This window comes from Sarcophilus harrisii, chromosome 6 (genome assembly GCF_902635505.1).
Source record: "Sarcophilus harrisii chromosome 6, mSarHar1.11, whole genome shotgun sequence".
Taxonomy (NCBI): Eukaryota; Metazoa; Chordata; class Mammalia; order Dasyuromorphia; family Dasyuridae; genus Sarcophilus; species Sarcophilus harrisii.
The window spans coordinates 85846937-85863809 of NC_045431.1; the positions used below are offsets into that span (position 1 = coordinate 85846937).

Consider the following 16873-nt stretch of genomic DNA (forward strand, 5'->3'; position numbering starts at 1 on the left):
CTTTGCTGAGGCTTTGCCTCTAAAAAAGTTGTATTAAGAAATTAAATTAAAATTTTTTAAACTTTTTTTTTTAACAGTGTCTTTTTTGAAATGTGCTGCTAAAACAGTCTTAAGGGGATTCTAACAAAAAAAAACATTAATAAGTGGCCCAGCAGGAGCAAGCCTTGCTCCTATTAGACAAGTAGTTTGGGAAACAGAACAGTGTGCTTGCTGTGTGATTGGCTGTTTGCTTATTTTCTTTTCATCAAAAGTCAGTAGTTAAATTGTGATCTCAAGCCAGGGGAGGAAACAGCATCTCTATAAATGTTGGTGCTTGGGTTCCAACTCTTATGAGGATAGACTTATTGTAAAGCTTAGAGCAAGTATTCTTATTCTTATTAGTCTTTTTTTTTCTCTTGGTTTTATGGACTTCATTTAGCAACCTGATGAAACTTATGAACCTCCTTTTCAGAGTAAGTTTATAAAATACACAGGATTACCAAGGAATTGAATAATATTCAAATACAGTGAGCTAAATATTGAAAATAAAGTTCAGATATTACAGATTAAGGACCTTTGATTTAAAGATAAGAGACGGGGGTAATTTGGTACTCAGATGTCTTTGGTAATTAGTGAAGTTTTGCAAATAAGTTTTGTCTACCCTGTGCAACAAGAGAACTGTTCGGTGCTGCACACATATATTGTATCTAAGATATACTGTAACCTATTTAACATGTATAAAACTGCTTGCCATCTGGGGAAGGGGGATGGAGGGAGGAAGGGGAAAAATCGGAACAGAAGTGAGTGCAAGGGATAATGTTGTAAAAAAATTACCCTGTCATGGGTTCTGTCAATAAAAAGTTATTAAAAAACAAAACAAAACAAAATTTATGTAATTCCAAAAAAAAAAAAAAGTTTTGTCTATCCAGTATTACTCATGTCTCCACTTTCCTGTTAGATCTCTACTATAATCCAAATCGCATAGTACACCTGCTGCACTCCGATTCTCTTGATGTTTTATAGTTACCAGTGGAGGCCATTTATCTTTATCAAATGTTTGCATTATGTCTTGCTCTTACTTTATCTGGAAAGATAAAAGTATTGACTATAGGTTATCAGAAGTCATGCCCTTAGTTTTTATTTTTGTGACAATGAGGGCTACATCATAATCCTAAAATCATCATCAGATAATATTTTTAAAAGTAATGTACAAAATGTGAATATAATTCATTCTATCAATTGAATTGGTTCTATAAAATACTAGCACTGTAAATATTGTTTACATAAGCTGAGTCTTGAAAAAAAACAGGTGATAACTTGCCAAGAGGCAGAGATGAGGAGGGAATACACGAGGAGGGAAATATGCTGAATTTTTTTTTTTTTTCATATAGAGCAGTTCTAGCATCCATATCACTTTAGTGTACTATAATATACTTTTTCACTTTTAAAACTAATGTCTTACATCTGTCTAGGGTAAGTAACACTAGGGAAGTACTTTGAAAGACAGCACTTTAAACATGCATTTTTCATCACAGATTTGGTGGATAGTAACTGCAAAATTAATGGGAAATGGAGTGCCATTTATAAGAAATGTTAAGAAGGTCACTTTAGCTAGACCGTAGACTTTGTGAAAGGGAATTATATATCATGAGCCTAGAAAAAGTTGAGTTGGAGCCAAATTTTGAAAGGTTTTAAATATTAAATAGGGTTTATATTTGAACTTAAAAGTGATAGGCTGGTTGCATTGCTATGATCAAATTTGTGATCTTTGCTTGAATTTTTTTGGGTTGAAATTACATTATCATCAGTACATTATCATTGATGTGGTAACACCACCATCTTGTGGACGTTTAGAACATTGCTCTATAAGTTCGTTGAGCCAAGTTTTAGATTGACTAATGAAGGAATGAAGGAGACTTGCTGTTTTAGTCTCATAGATGCTGCCTTGTTGTTTCTAATGTGCCCAGTATTTGGTTGGACTTTTAGGTTTAGGAAAATTGAGACTTTATTTCAAACATGCTTTTGAGTGCATAATATCTGCCTTTTGCTGTTTAAGATACTAGAAAAGAGTAAGGTAATTAGGCATAATCCTTGTTCATAATAAATTTATACTTGAGAAAACAACACTTCTGCACAGGAAATAAAAATTAATCAAAATGTTTGATCCCATAGAATCATAGACTTAGATTTTAAAAGAGACCTTGGAAGCCAATGTAGTCCAACTTCTCTATTTTAAAGAAAAAACTTTAAACTCTGTATTTTATAGAGGCAGCTTGTCCAAAGTCCAAAGAATTTTGAACCTTGGGTCTCCTGATCTCCAGCATTAGTGTTTTTTCTAAGTGACTTAAGAGGTCAGTAATTTGGAAAGGATTCATAAAGATGAGAGACATGAATTGATTTTAAAAGTCAGATTTTAGATGGGCAAAGAGATAGAGGAAATAGGCTTGGAAACAGGAATTAGCATGATACTTCTGCAGGGGAGCCATTTTGAGTATAACAAAAGCATTGTATTGGGGATCAAAGGAAGATAAGATTGGATGTATAGCATAGAATGCTTTGAATACAAGTGTTTAGACTTGATTGTGATAAGCAAAAAAGATGTTATATTTTCTTGGTGGCTCAAAATGTTGTACATAAAGTAACTTTGTTACAATGTTTCCTTTTAAAATTCTTGCTTTGTTAATAATATTCTACCTTTGTTAAAAGTAATATGCTTTTACTTTTTAAATTAACTTTAATAATTTATTGGGGATTTTGTGTGTGTGTATATATCTTTTTTGAAAACATCCTTCTCCCTTCCCTCCCAAGAGGGAATTCATCCCTTGTAATAAAAGTGTGTGTGTGGGGGTAGAAGCATTCAACAAAATTAACTAACACATCAACCAAAAATTTACAACTAAGGTAAGAAACACTAGGAAAGTACTTTGAAGGGCAGCACTTTACACATACATCTTTTATAACAGTAAAACCTCAACTTTTATACTTTTGATCAGCTTTACCTATCTTCATTTTTGCCCTTCCCTCCCTCAATTATACAAGTGTAGATTTTCATCATAATCTTTTTTTCCTCCTTGATACCCCAAATTTTGTCAGATTTTAGGCCAAAAATCTTACTTCTATTGGCTTTCCATTTCTGTTTCCTTGTAGCATAGTAAAGCTCAGTAGTTGTTTACAATCATTTCTTTTTCCTCTTCTTCCTTTTCCTTTTCTTCCTCCTCCTCTTGTTTTGAGGATCAGAGCCTGGTAGTAGCTGATACAGACTGTCTCACCTGTGTAATTCATATTTTTCTATATTTAATATGGCCTATACTGTGTACCTTTCCATTTCAATAACTGTCACTATCATTTTAATTAGTTTTTAAAATATTAATGATGAACATGGCAGTACATCTCTTTATATGTCAGAATTTAATAATAGTGTTGTCATCTTTGGTTAAGAAAGATAGGTGGGCTATATTTTCTTGATTGTTGACCTAGTTTGTTGCTTACAAATAAAATTATAATTTAAAAAAAAAACACATAGGAAAAAATAATATAATTATATTCCCTTTCTCCTTGCTTATTTTAATTTTAATTTTTTTTTTAAAGCATAAGGGCAGGAAAAACAAAGCCATATATGGTGAAGATTTGTTATCAAAGTTATAGATTGGGATAAAGGAAGCTAATCTGTAATGAAATTTTTAAGAAAGGAGTTAGAAAAAGATGACCCTCAAGGTATTCACCTAGGGGCAACTAGGTGGCACAGTGGATGGAGCCTGGGCTAAGAATCAGGAAGACTCATCTTCATGAATTCAAATTCAGCCTTTGATACTTTTCCAGCTATGGGTTTGGGCAAATCATTTAACTCTGCTTGCTTTAGTTTCCTTATTTGTAAAATAAGGTGAAGAAAGAAATGGCAAAGCACTTCCAGTATCTTTGTCAAGAAAATTCCAAATAGAGTCACGAAGAGTTGGATATGACTGAAGAACAAATGTATTTATTTTGTTGGACCTAGAAAGCAAAGATACAATGTTCACAGTTATTTCTACAACAATTTAATATTTATCAAAAACATATTTTATTTTATACATACAAAACATAGTTTAAAGTTAGCTGAAGTTTTAGACTACTTTATGAAATTTTTAATGTATTTGCATGTCAACTTATTAGTGTTAAATTCTGATAATATATCTAAGGCAGGAGTTCTTAACTTGAGATCCACAGATCTGTAAAGTGGATTGGAAAAATTGTACAGATCCTGTTCCTCTCCTATTTATGATGAATTATTCTTAGGTTAGCAAATTTATTGGCATAAAGTTGAGCAAAATAACTCCTTATTATTTCTCTAATTTCCTCTTTATTGGTGGAAGGTTCTCCCTTTTCATTTTTAAGACTACTAATTTCATTTTCCTCCCTCCTTTTTCTAATCAGATTTACCAAAGGCTTATCTATTTTATTGGCTTTTTCATAGAACCAACTCTTAGTTTTATTAATTAGTTCAATAGTTTTTTTACTTTCAATATTTTTAATTTCTCCTTTTAATTTTAGAATTTCAAATTTAGTATTTGATTGGGGGTTTTTAATTTGGTCTTTTTTAAGGTTTTTTAGTTGCAAGCCCATATGATGAATTATTCTTAAAGTAACACAGGATAGGGGAATTTGATGGACTCTACATTGATCCTTTTTCTCTCTCTTGTTTCAAGATGGTCATCTAATTATCTTCTTGTCTTTTTTTCAGTCCTGATGATATTGGTACCTGTTGGTATATCCTTCTCTCTGGTTCGGTGTTCATTAAGGAATCCATGTTTCTCCCAAGGAGCAGGTACTGTATACCCATTCTTTAACAGCTTACCCAGGAAAGTGAAATTCAGAGCTGTGGTTTCCAATTTTTCTTTTATGTCAGAATATAATTATAATCTCAGGTATTTCCTCTTTTAGTATAAACTTTTACTTAAAGTGAAATTTAAAGGACTGGATATTGTTAAACTTGGATCTTGATTTCTTTCACAATCCAGTCATTTCTCTGGCTCCCCAATCACATTTGGTGATGTACACATTAACCAAATACATAGTTTTTCTTTGCTTAAATAAAATGTCAGTTAATGTCACTTCAGTGTCTAATGATGTGTTAAGTAACTAATGTTGTTTATAATTTCACAGTTTTTTATCTTTATAACAGAATTCAAATCAACAAATATTTATTGAATGCATATGATTCTATGTTTTATCATTGTTAATTACAATAAAAATAAAATGTATTATTTGGTGTAGAAAAATATGAAATGAAATGCAAATTTAGTTATTAGATATGAATTATATTATATATTATATGTCACCCAAAATTTCCCATTTCAGTTCAATTAACATTAAGTGCCAAATGTGTTACTAGTATCATCTTGAAATTGAAAGTCTTTGACCTCAAGGAGCCTATTTTTTTCAGATGGAGGGGAGAGGGAAAGGAAGGTTAAAGATAGGTAGATAGATAATGCTATATGAATCATATACCAAGAGAAATCAAACCCATATTGAAGAATCGAAAATCCTTGCTCATATTCTGTGTTGGATAAGAAGACCTATTGCATGGAATATATTTTGTGTTTCATAAGTAGGCACTTGAGGACATAGTGGCTAATTTATTTTTTTAGCATGATTCTTATAATACTAAGCAATTAAAAAAATTTCAATCCTTGGAAGAGAGGAAAAAATAGGATGAGAAGTAACAGGGTGAGTTGCTTAGGACATGCATAGGAATTCTGCAATTAATCCACAATTATTTGTTAAGCATCTATTGTGTGCTAGCCAATATGCTAGTTGTTGAGGATACAGAAGCAGGAATTATATAACCCTTCCCTTCAAGGAGCTTACAGTCAAGTGAGAATGACAACATCTCTTCCTCTCACTTTTCCCCTTTTCCCTTCTACCCCTCCCCATCTCCCCCTCTCTTCCTCTCTTTTTCTTTCCTTCTCTCCTTCCCTTCTTCCCTTCCTCTTTCTCTCCCTATCATAAGGACATATTGAATAAATATAAATAAATCCAAGCTAATTAGGGAAGGAGGAACACATTTTAATTTGATTAGACTGTGAGGTCCATGAGTCTAGCTGGATAGTATGGTGAATAGAACACTGGACCTAGATTTAGAAAGAGTGGTGTTTAAATCTGCCTCAGGCTTTTACTACTCTGTGACTTGGGTAAATAACTCAACCACTTTCTGCCTCAGTTTCCTCATTTATAAAATGAGGATTATAATAAAATAGCACCTTCCTTCCAGGGTTATTGTAAGAATCAATTGAGATAATAATTATAAAGCACTTTACAAAATTTTTTTTTTTAATGTACTTACTGTCCAATGCTAGTAAAGATGATGATAGGCTGGATTATGTTTTATCTCAACTCAGTATTTTATGCAAGGAAGCACACACAGTTGGTGCTTAATAAAATTTTACTAAATTTGTGGAATGGAATTTTTTTTAAATGCTCAAAATCTAATCTATTTCCATAGCAGGTTAATGGGTTTTTTTTTTTCATAGTTTTTTATTTACAAGTTATAGGTTAATGTTTATTGTATAAAAAGTTTCAGTATTACAGTGAAGGCTTGAAGCCCTTTAAAAACCTTAGGTTGCATTGGGGCTATACTTTTGAAATTTTGAAAATGCAAGTAATAGGATTTCTAAAACCTTGCCTTAGGTCAAACAGTTTATCCTCCTTTTGGGTAGGGCATTTTCCTAGAAGTGATTTGTCTTGGCAAGAATTTAGGCTTTGTATCACTTAGTTTCCCAAGTGTCAGTGGCTGGCCTTGAGGAGACAGTTGATGAGGTATAGTATCTGTGCTTCAAGCAAATATTTCCTAGGGATGGTGCGACTAGGCAGAGTACTGCTCTTGTGTCCCATTGAATCCTTGAAAAATTTTCTACATTGTTAAGACATTATGTTTCATTGTAGCTCAGGGGGATTCAGCAGGTGGTGCATCTCAGAGCTGTGGATCCCACTTTATCTCCATTGCTTCTTGCTGTCATTGCTTCACAAAGTTTTGTGTGTGTTATACTAAATTGTACATCAATAATAATCCAATAGTGTTTCTATGATTTTTAAGAAGATGGGTAATCCCAGTACAATTCATATCCTATTCTTAAATTCTAATTCTATGTGACATTTAGGTACATCTTTCTGTAAATCTTAACCAAAGTGCTGTTGACCTTCCTCTAAATAAGAAATTCTTAACTTTTTTTCACTTTTTCTTTCTTTCTTTTTTTGATTGGGGGGCAGGGCAGAGGGGTAATGGATCCATTTGAAAGTTTGGTGAAGTCCGGTGACCATTTTCCAGAATATTTTAAAATACGTAAAATAAATAGGATGATAAAGGGAATTAATTATGATAGAAACATATGCACACACATGTATGACAAATTCTCAAAGCCTTTCCCCCCTGAAATATACCCTCTGACCTTTAAGGTTCTATGGACTTCAGGGTAAAAGCCCCTGTTCTAGGTCTGTAAATATTATTTGGGTATCAGTATAACATGTGAACCAGCCATCTGCAATTCCTTCTACCTTTCTAAATGACTGATATACTTCCTATTCTGGTTATAAATTTTTTTGATATTTTTTATTCCTTTGTGCATCCCATTCAGCAGTGTGTGTGTGTGTGTGTGTGCATGCGCGCGCGCATGTGCACGTACAAATGTGAATGAATATATATTCTTCACTGACTATTGGGTAAACTATGATTATTTGTAGATTATTTTATTCCATGACTGTCAGCCATTTAGCATCCCTAGAATAATTATGATGTTTCAAAAATGTGGGATTTAGTTACTAATAATAGCTAATAGTAACTGAATCACTATGCAGTTTCTCATCTGCAGTCTAGCTCATTGTTTTTACCTATTCAATTCTTCTTCATTTTGAGCCATGGTATTTGTAGAAGTTATATGTACTAGTATATACCTCATCTCTGTAAGGAGTCCATGTTACTGTATATTATAGTTTGCAACACTGGAATAATTCATCCTTGGAATTTTTCCTTGTTTGATAGTTTGATCTCTTTTGGTGATTGTTGACATAAGTTTCATATATAATTATCTTTTTAATTCTATGTTATGGAAATGCTTATTTCATAAATTAAAAAGAAAATAAATTTCTGTGCCTATGGATGGCCTTGTACCTTTTTCTTTTGTTTTCCACATTTTTTTAAGCATTTCTTTAACATTTTGACTTTCAAGTCCTCTCCCTTCCCTTTTTTAGCCATTGAGAAAGTAAGCAACATATGTGTGTGTGTATGTATATAAATTATTCACGTAAAGCCATGCAAAATATTTTCCTGTTAACAACCCCAATAGAATGAAAAGCAAGAAATATAAAGAAAGTTTAAAAAGTATGCTTTCATGTTCACTGAATGTTCATCAGTTTTCTCTCTGATGGTGGATAGTATTTTTCATCATGGGTCCTTTGGAAATGCCTTGGATTATTATATTGATCAGAAGAGCTAAGTCTTACAATTTATCATTGTTACAATATAGCTGTTACTGTGCTTAGTGTTCTTCTGGCTCTGCTCACTTCACTTTGCTTCAGTTCATATATGTCTTCCCAGGTTTTTTCTGAAACCATCCTGTTCTTCATTTCTTAAAATATAATAATATTCTAGCACAATCACCTACTAACAACTTGTTCAGCCATTCGTCAATTGATGTACATCCCTTCAACTTCTCAAGTTTTATAGCCCTTTGGATGTAGTTCCAAATTGTTTCTGAGAATAATTGGATCAGTTCACAATTTCACCAACTGTACATTAGTATATCTAATTTTTCACATTCTCTTCTGCATGTAGCATTTTCCTTTTTTGATATGTTAGCCAGTCTAATACCATATCTGATGGATGTGAGGTAATACCTCAGAGTTGTTTTAATTTGCATTTCTATAACATCTTTGGGTGTCTCTGTACAAATGTATCTCTTTTCTGCTCTCTGTAACTCATCCCTACTTGCTTCTTGGGCTCTCTGTAGGCTTTCTCTCCTTCATTTTGTGATTCAGCTGTGGAAGGCAAGTGGGAAGCCAGGTGAGGCTTTGTAGTTATGCACCCAGAATTTGTGTAAGTGGAAAAATGTAGGGAGACTTTTTAATCCTCCTCCTCCTCATCCTGACTCCAATTTGGAAGGAAGTGTTTATGCCTGGAAAACCAATGGATTGATGTCATGAAACAGTAGAGAATTCTGTAACATTTCCCTCTGATATCCAGCCACTCACAAACTAACACCTGTGTTTTTTCAGCCTCCAGAGAAACATTCCAGTATGCAGATTATTGTCACTTCCTAAATTCTAAAAGGAGTTGGAAGTTACAAAAGTTCTTTTGTCAGAAACATGTGGAACTCCTTTGTATTTAGTTGTTTTGCAAGAAGATTTAAGTTTCTCCACCCTCCTAAGCTGAATGTCAAATGTTTGCAAGTCAGTAACTTTCACAGAGTGCTGGGAGGTAAAGGCAGTTCAAACTTAATGACAAGCTAGCTCTATTTATAGGTTTTTCCTCCATGTTGCATCTGGTGACATTTATTGCATCCACACTATAGTTTCAGTTTTATTTTGAGGTGGGGTTCTAGAAATATTCCCCTAATTAGAGAGTAAAACTGGGGTTTCATTATTACTATACTGTATCAACATGTTCATGATCTGTACATCTTCATTCTTTCCAAATGTAAGGCAGCTTGAGCCAGTCTCAAATTAGGTGTTATTATCTGTCACTTGGCAGAAAATGTGGCTCACAGTTGATACTTCAAAGCCAAATGCTTTTGGGGGTGAATCGTATATTTTGGAAACAAGTATAGGATAGTTAGTCTTCTGAATAGTTAAGCTCATTTTGCTTGATCTTCCAACATTATGCTTTCAAAAAGTCTTGAAGTAATCTTAAATAACTTGTTTATGATATAATATTTTCCCAGATGATCTTCATACAACTATTCCAACATTTGGGCTCATGAAATCAGGATGACATTATCTTACAGAAAATTCCTCTCTCTCTCTCTCTCTCTCTCTCTCTCTTACACACACAGAGTGATGGCTTTCACATTTCTTTAGCAATTGATTGAAATGGAGTTGGATACTATATCAGTTCTTTGAAACAAATTGTTTTTAGAGGAATGAGAAACATCTTTTCATAATTTTATTTTTTTTCTTAAATGTGAAAGAGCTCTCGATTTTCTATGTAGCTTGTGTGTATTTTATGCATTAGGCTTTAAATATGTTTGATTACATTTATCAGGTTTGAAGTAAATAGATTGAACACTAAAAGTCCTGAGATTATAAAACTAATGGAAAGTAGAATGGTGTTGTAGTGAAAAAGTACTGGTTTAGGAGAAAGAATCACTCCTTTCTTTCTTTGACCGTGTCTCAAATTAGCTATGCCTTTGGGCAAATCATTTTTGCCTGAGTAGGTCTATCTTTTCTTACATCCCAAAAGGGATTAGGTTAGCAAATCTAGATGGGCAAAAAGTTATTAGAATGTTGACTGCCAGGTGATTTTATTTTTGCTCAGAGAAACTCTTGAAAACTATAAAGAAAAAGTGATCTGTGTTCCTTTAAAGTACTCCTACTGATGAAACTACAGCTCTTTTGCACTATTAGGTATTTAAAAAAAATTTATTAAAGCATTTTATTTACAAAACATATGCATGGCTAATTTTTTAGCATTGACCCTTGCAAAACTTTTTGTTCCAAGTTCTTCTGTCCTTCCCCCCACTCCTTGCCCTAGATGGCCAGTAGTCTAATATATGCCAAATATGTTAAAATATATGTTAAATCCAATATCTATACATACATATTTATAGTCATCTTGCTGCACAAGAAAAAAATGGGTAAAGAAGGAAAAAAAAACCTGAGAAAGAAAACAAAATGCAAGCAAACATCAGCAGAAAAAGTGAGAATGCTTTGTTGTGCTTCACTCTCAGTTCACACTCAGTTCACTCTCAGTCCTCTCTCTGGGTGTACATGGCTCTCTTCATTCACTGAACAATTGGAACTGGTTTGAATCATCTCAATGCTGAAGAGAGCCATGTCCTTCAGAGTTGATCATCGTATAGTCTTCTTGTTGCCGTATACAATGATTTTCTGGTTCTGCTCATTTCACTCAGCATCAGTTCGTCTAAGTCTCTCTAGGCCTCTCTGAAATCATCCTGCTGATTGTTTCTTACAGAACAATAATATTCCATAACATTCATATGCCACAATTTATTCAGCCATTCTCCAACTGATGGGCATCCACTTAGTTTCCAGTTTCTGGCCACTACAAAAAGGGCTGCCACAAACATTTTTGCACACGGGGGTCCCTTGCACTATTAGGTATTAATAATTATAAGAACAGGACAGCTAGGTGATGCAGTGGATATAGTACCAGTCCTGGAGTCGGGAGGACCTGAGTTCAAATTTGGCCTCATGTACTTACTAGCTGTGTGATCCTGGACAAGTAACTTAACCTCATTGGCTCACCAAAACAAACAAAAACCAACCAACCAAACAAACCCAAAGTAATTAAAAGAACAGTTTGTATAGCTTTATAAAGCTTTATGTAGCTCCACCAAGTCTATAAAGCAGCTTTCTCCTAACTCCATGAGCATAGTGTAAGTTTCATTATCTTTACTTTATAGCTTCAGTGAAGTTAAATCATATATTGAAAAACACATGGTTTACAGGTTGTCTAATTGTGAGTAGAATCCATATTCAGTGACTCCAAGACCATGTTGTCTTCAATTCTGATGTCAGCATTATAACTCAGTGATAGAAAACAGATAACGGTTATATCTGATCATTCATATTCATATTCATATACATAAACACACATATATAGCATATGTATATTTATAAAGTCATATAGTCACACACATTTATATACATATGTTCATGGAATTTTGCTACTGATAAGGAGTAAAGCATTTTACTAGGTAGTGCTTGCATGGGTGCATGGAGGTAGGAGAATGTAGGAAAGAGGTAAAAAAATCAGCTAGCAGTTTAGCCTGGTTAGAATTCTAGGGTATTTGAAGCAAGATAGCGTGCTTTAAAGATAGAAAGTTAATTTGGAGGCAAAACAAAGAATTGTTATCTTATATTTCAATCTAAAGACAATGAAGAGTCAGTGAAGGGTTTTCAGCAATAGCATGGAATGGTATAGGATACAGATATGAGTAAAGATTGGAAGAAACAATAGAATGAGAAGCAATCTGGCTATAACATAGATATCATCTGGGGAGTAGTTAGATATTTGGTTATAAAACTAGTGGTTGGTGCTGCATCAGCAAATGAATGATATTTTAGCTACAGACCTAGTTACTGAAACTCATAATTCAGTTGATAAGCAATAGACATAGTTTACTAAGTTGGGATTTAAGGGACACTGCTTTCTTATATTTTTCTGTTTGATTTATTTAGACAACACTGGACTATGTCCATTGAAAAATTAGTGTTTCTAACTCATTGGCACCAAATAATTCTCCAATTTAAAAATTAAAATTGTATTATACTGCTATTACCAATCACACTTTAAATTAGAGTTGGCAGCTGTAATGAGGATAAGTGTGGAAACAAGACATTTAACTAATCAGTTCTGAGAGGCTGAAACACTATTCACATTATGATTCAAATGACAAACAGTGAACGAGTTGAGTATAAAAATTGGTAGCTTGTTTTATGATTGCCAATGATACATGGTAAGTTAATTGATCTCTAGAACAGATAGTCAATTATTTAGTAATAAAAAGAGAAAAAATAAAACAAAGACTTTGGTCGTGGTAGAGAATTGAACATGTAAGCATCCTTATTCCCAAGAAATTTGCTCTGCAGAATTAAGAATTTACAACTTTTCACAAAATAAAATATTTTTCTCCAACCACTCCCACCCTTCCCTCAGGACATTTTCATGAGGAAGCACCATATTTGCCCAATATCTATATCCCTTCCCCCATGTTTGATTTATATAAAATATGAATGTGACATATACTCATTGTGATTTTTCTAACAAATGTATTTGTTTCAAAGATCACATTTTAAGAATATAGCACGTATTGAGCTGGCATTTTTTTTGGGGGGGGATCAATATGGTTATCGTATGTTAGCACTTAATTTACACAGTTATGTAAGTCAGAAAAAAAGAAACAGGTATAATATGGAGTCAGGATCTTCTTAGTCTTAGGAGAAACATCAGTATAAGTCTCATCAAGGCAGGAATTAGACCTCTATTCATCATCCAAAGTTTTCCATTTAAAATATTATTGGTCTCATAATGAATATTCAATGAAAAAGCAGAGTTTTGCATATGTTGGCTTCCAACCATTTTTTCCTTGCATAGGCTGTTTACATATTTAGGATGATCCTTGATCAAATGAATTCATTTCTGTAAACTTTTAATGCCTCCATTTTTGTGAGAATGGTGTGTTTGTGTGTGTGGGTGTGTGGGTGTAAGTAAAGAAGTAAATTTGACAAGAAGTGCTTATCTCAATGGCTTCTGTAATGCTTACTACTCATGGACATAACTGTGATTTATGAAGTGGCTAGTATTATTAATGAAATATTTAGTTGAATGTGTATAACCAGTAGTAGAAGAATATACTGAGGTGAATTCAGAAAGTCTATTTGGAATTCTAAACAGGCATTGCTTTCCAAGAAGCAGAAATAAATGAGGGGGTATCTACCTAGGCCATTGTATATGAATATAAGTACGGAACATTTTTCACAGAAATAAAGAGAGTCTAAATAATTGTAGGGGCAACTAAATGGCACAGTGGATAGAGTGCCAGGTCTGTGTCAAGAAAACCTATTCCTGAATTCAAATCTGCCCTCAGATGCTTATTAGCTGTTTGACTCTGCAAGTCACTTAACCTTGTATGCCTTAGTGTTCCTCATCTTGTAATGTAAACTAGAGAAGAAAATGACCAAACACTCTACTATCTTTGCCAAGAAAACCCCAAATAGGCTCATGTAAGTTGGACATAATTGAAATGATTGAACAGCAAGAATAAGATGGTGGTGTCAGTATAATAAAATCACATTTTTTCCTAAATTAATTTAGTCAGTGTTATACCAATTAAACTACCGAAAGATTACCACATAGAGGTAGGGGGAAAATACACTTATTTGGAAAAACAAAAGGTGAAGCATTTCATGGGAAACAATGAAAAATAGTGGAAAGAAAGTGGGTATGGCAGCTGATTTCTTCTCTCTCTTCTATCCACCCTGCCCTCCCCATACTTTTTTCCTCCTGTCACTCCTGTATTTGGGGCAGCATCCTTCACATGCTTATATGCTCTTGACAATTCTTTAGCTATCTTGGTTGGTGACTTAATAATCCCCATAAGTAATTGCCAGAAGTAAATGATCAATAGTTTTCTTTAAAACTCTGAAGAAAGAAATGATCACAAGTAGTAGTTTATTCTAACAAATGAGTACTGAAAAGTAATTATATTTTTGAAGGAATATAAATTACCAGTTTAAATTGAGAAGTAATCAGAATTGATTTCTGAAATCAAACTTTGGTTGTGGCCATCATTTATGTGTTCTGACCAGTTATTGACATTTGTTTGAGGAATATTATTTATTAATGCTATTATGGAATTTTTTGTGCAATATTTTATTAATTGATAATAAACCTATTAATAATGATTTAATGCTAGACCTGATATATCATATGCATTCTTTATGACATATATAATATTTCTACAGAAAATTTTTTATTTAATCATTTTTCTTTGACTTTTTCTGAACCTAAAGCATTGATCTGGCACAGAGTAGGCACTCAAAGACTTTCCCTTTTGCTCAAAAAACCCCCCAAAAAACTTTCACTCATTGATCTGGTGTCTTCTGTGTTTGTTCCTTCCTGAGTATAGTCTGAGATTAGCCAATTATTCTGATAATCTCTGTTATCACAATAATTTTAAAGACCTGTATGATATGCTTCTCACCTTAACTTTATTCCTTAATAGAGCAAAGATGTGTTATTAGTACTAGCCAGATAGTACATTGTGACAAAGTAGAAAGAAGGAGCCCTAGACTTGCAGTCAAGTCTTGGCTTTGGACCATCGTTTCTCTCCTGGTCTTACCTACGTAACTTTGCTATTGTGAGGAAATAACTCAGTCCACTTCAGATAGCTGTGGAAATAGTGAGATGATTGTTGGTACAATTGGTGAGGCAGCCTGGTGGAGTGCAAAAAAAAATGTCTGCTGGACTTGGAGAAGCTCAGCCTCCCCTGCTGCTTCCTACCAGTGTGATTTAGGCAGATCCCGTAATCTTTTTTTAGGCTTAACCTTATCCTTCCTGCACTAAATCTCTGAACTACATAGTTTAGTGTGGTGTATTGTTCAGTTGTATTTTAATTGTGTCAGACTCTTCATTGTGAGCCCATTTTGAAGCTCAAATAGACATTGGAGTAGTTTTTGCCATTTCCTTCTCCAGCTTATTTTACATATAAGAAAACTGAAGTAAACTGGATTAAGTAACCTAATAGCTAGTTAAGTGTCTGAGGCCAGATTTGAACTCAGGAAAAGGAGTCCAGGTCTGGCATTCTATCCTCTGTGCCACCTAGTTTCCCTATATAGTTTAGATTGAGGTTCATTTAACAAGTTTCCCCCCCCCCCCACAAGAGAAGTGAGTTAAAAATTATTTTTTAAAACAGAACTATTTAACAACACTTTGCATAGCACATAATAAGTGCTTAATGCATGCTATGTACTGAATAAATCCTGCTCATTAGTATAGTGGTGATCCTTCCTTGTGTCTGTAACACCATTATTACCTTGCCTGACTCTGTTGCAGGTACTTCATGACACCCAAATTCACAATTTTAGGGTCATTCTTAATTTTTTTTTTCATTTTTCATTGCTGCTCCCTCTCCTCTTTCCCCCTTTCCACCTTCCCTCCCATTTAAGTCTTTGTCAGTTTTATTCTGCAATATATCATATCAATTCTCCATCCTTATGTCTGCTACCCTTTATTCAAAAAATCCATCGTTTCTGACCTGATTACTTCAGTAGCTTCCTAATTGGTTTTCCTACTTCCAGTATTCTTTGCTTCCAATCCATCTTTCATTTAGTTACCGAAATAATTTTAAAATACAGGCTTGAACATGTCATTCTACTCTTCAAATATCTTTAGTAACTTTATATTTCTGCAAGGAAAGGGATTCTTAAGGTGACAATCACAGACCCTTATGGCATTTGTAGACAGATTGCCTGATCTTTATGAAATTTTAAAAATATATTTTGATAACTGTATTCCATGGGGTTTCCTTTGTAATCTTGTGTATGTCATTTTAGGAATTTAAAAACATTAGTATCTTTTATTTACTATATAATTCATGTTCACATGAATTACACACTTGTAGAATGTAAGCTCCTTGAAGACAAGGCATGTGTACTTCTAGCCTGTGCCATGGTAAGCCTTTAATAAATCCTTGTTGATTGAATAATTGATTTTCTATCTCTAAAGTTCAGCTTTGTCTTTGAGAAATGCCTGTTGAGTTTAATGCAGCTGATGACAAGTCTGTTATTCGGTATTAAACTGTTATTCTCTATTTAGTGTACAAACCCATTTTTGATTAAATAACAAAAAAAGTAATGAGAACTAGAAAAGGGAGAGTGATACTGAGATCCTTTTTCTTTAATTTCAAAAATGATTACATTATTTATATGAGGTTTGGGAAAGGGGCAGAAAGTGTATGGAAAAAAAGAAGGGGAAAATGATGATGGAAAGATTTTGTTTACAATAGCAAAAGTGATTAAAATAGAAAAGGAAAATAGTAATAGTATTGAGAATATCATATTAAGAAATTGATATAAATGAAAATTTGTGTTCTAGTCTGTGATTGGAAATATATCATTTTTTCCATCTTTTAAAAAAAATTATAGCTTTTTATTTACAAGAGACATGCATAGGTAATTTTTCAGC

The 16873-nt window shown here is 33.4% G+C and overlaps 1 protein-coding gene across 6 annotated transcripts in view; it reads left to right on the forward strand.

Annotated features, from left to right (window-relative positions):
• The window catches only part of RAPGEF2 (Rap guanine nucleotide exchange factor 2), a 287869-nt gene that overhangs the window by 120574 nt on the left and 150422 nt on the right, over positions 1 to 16873 (forward strand). For all 6 annotated transcript variants that reach the window (XM_023505892.2, XM_023505894.2, XM_023505895.2 and 3 more), the window contains exon 4: positions 4697 to 4780. In XM_023505892.2, the coding sequence (XP_023361660.1) occupies positions 4697 to 4780 (84 nt within the window). The remainder of the gene's footprint in view (positions 1 to 4696; positions 4781 to 16873) is intronic.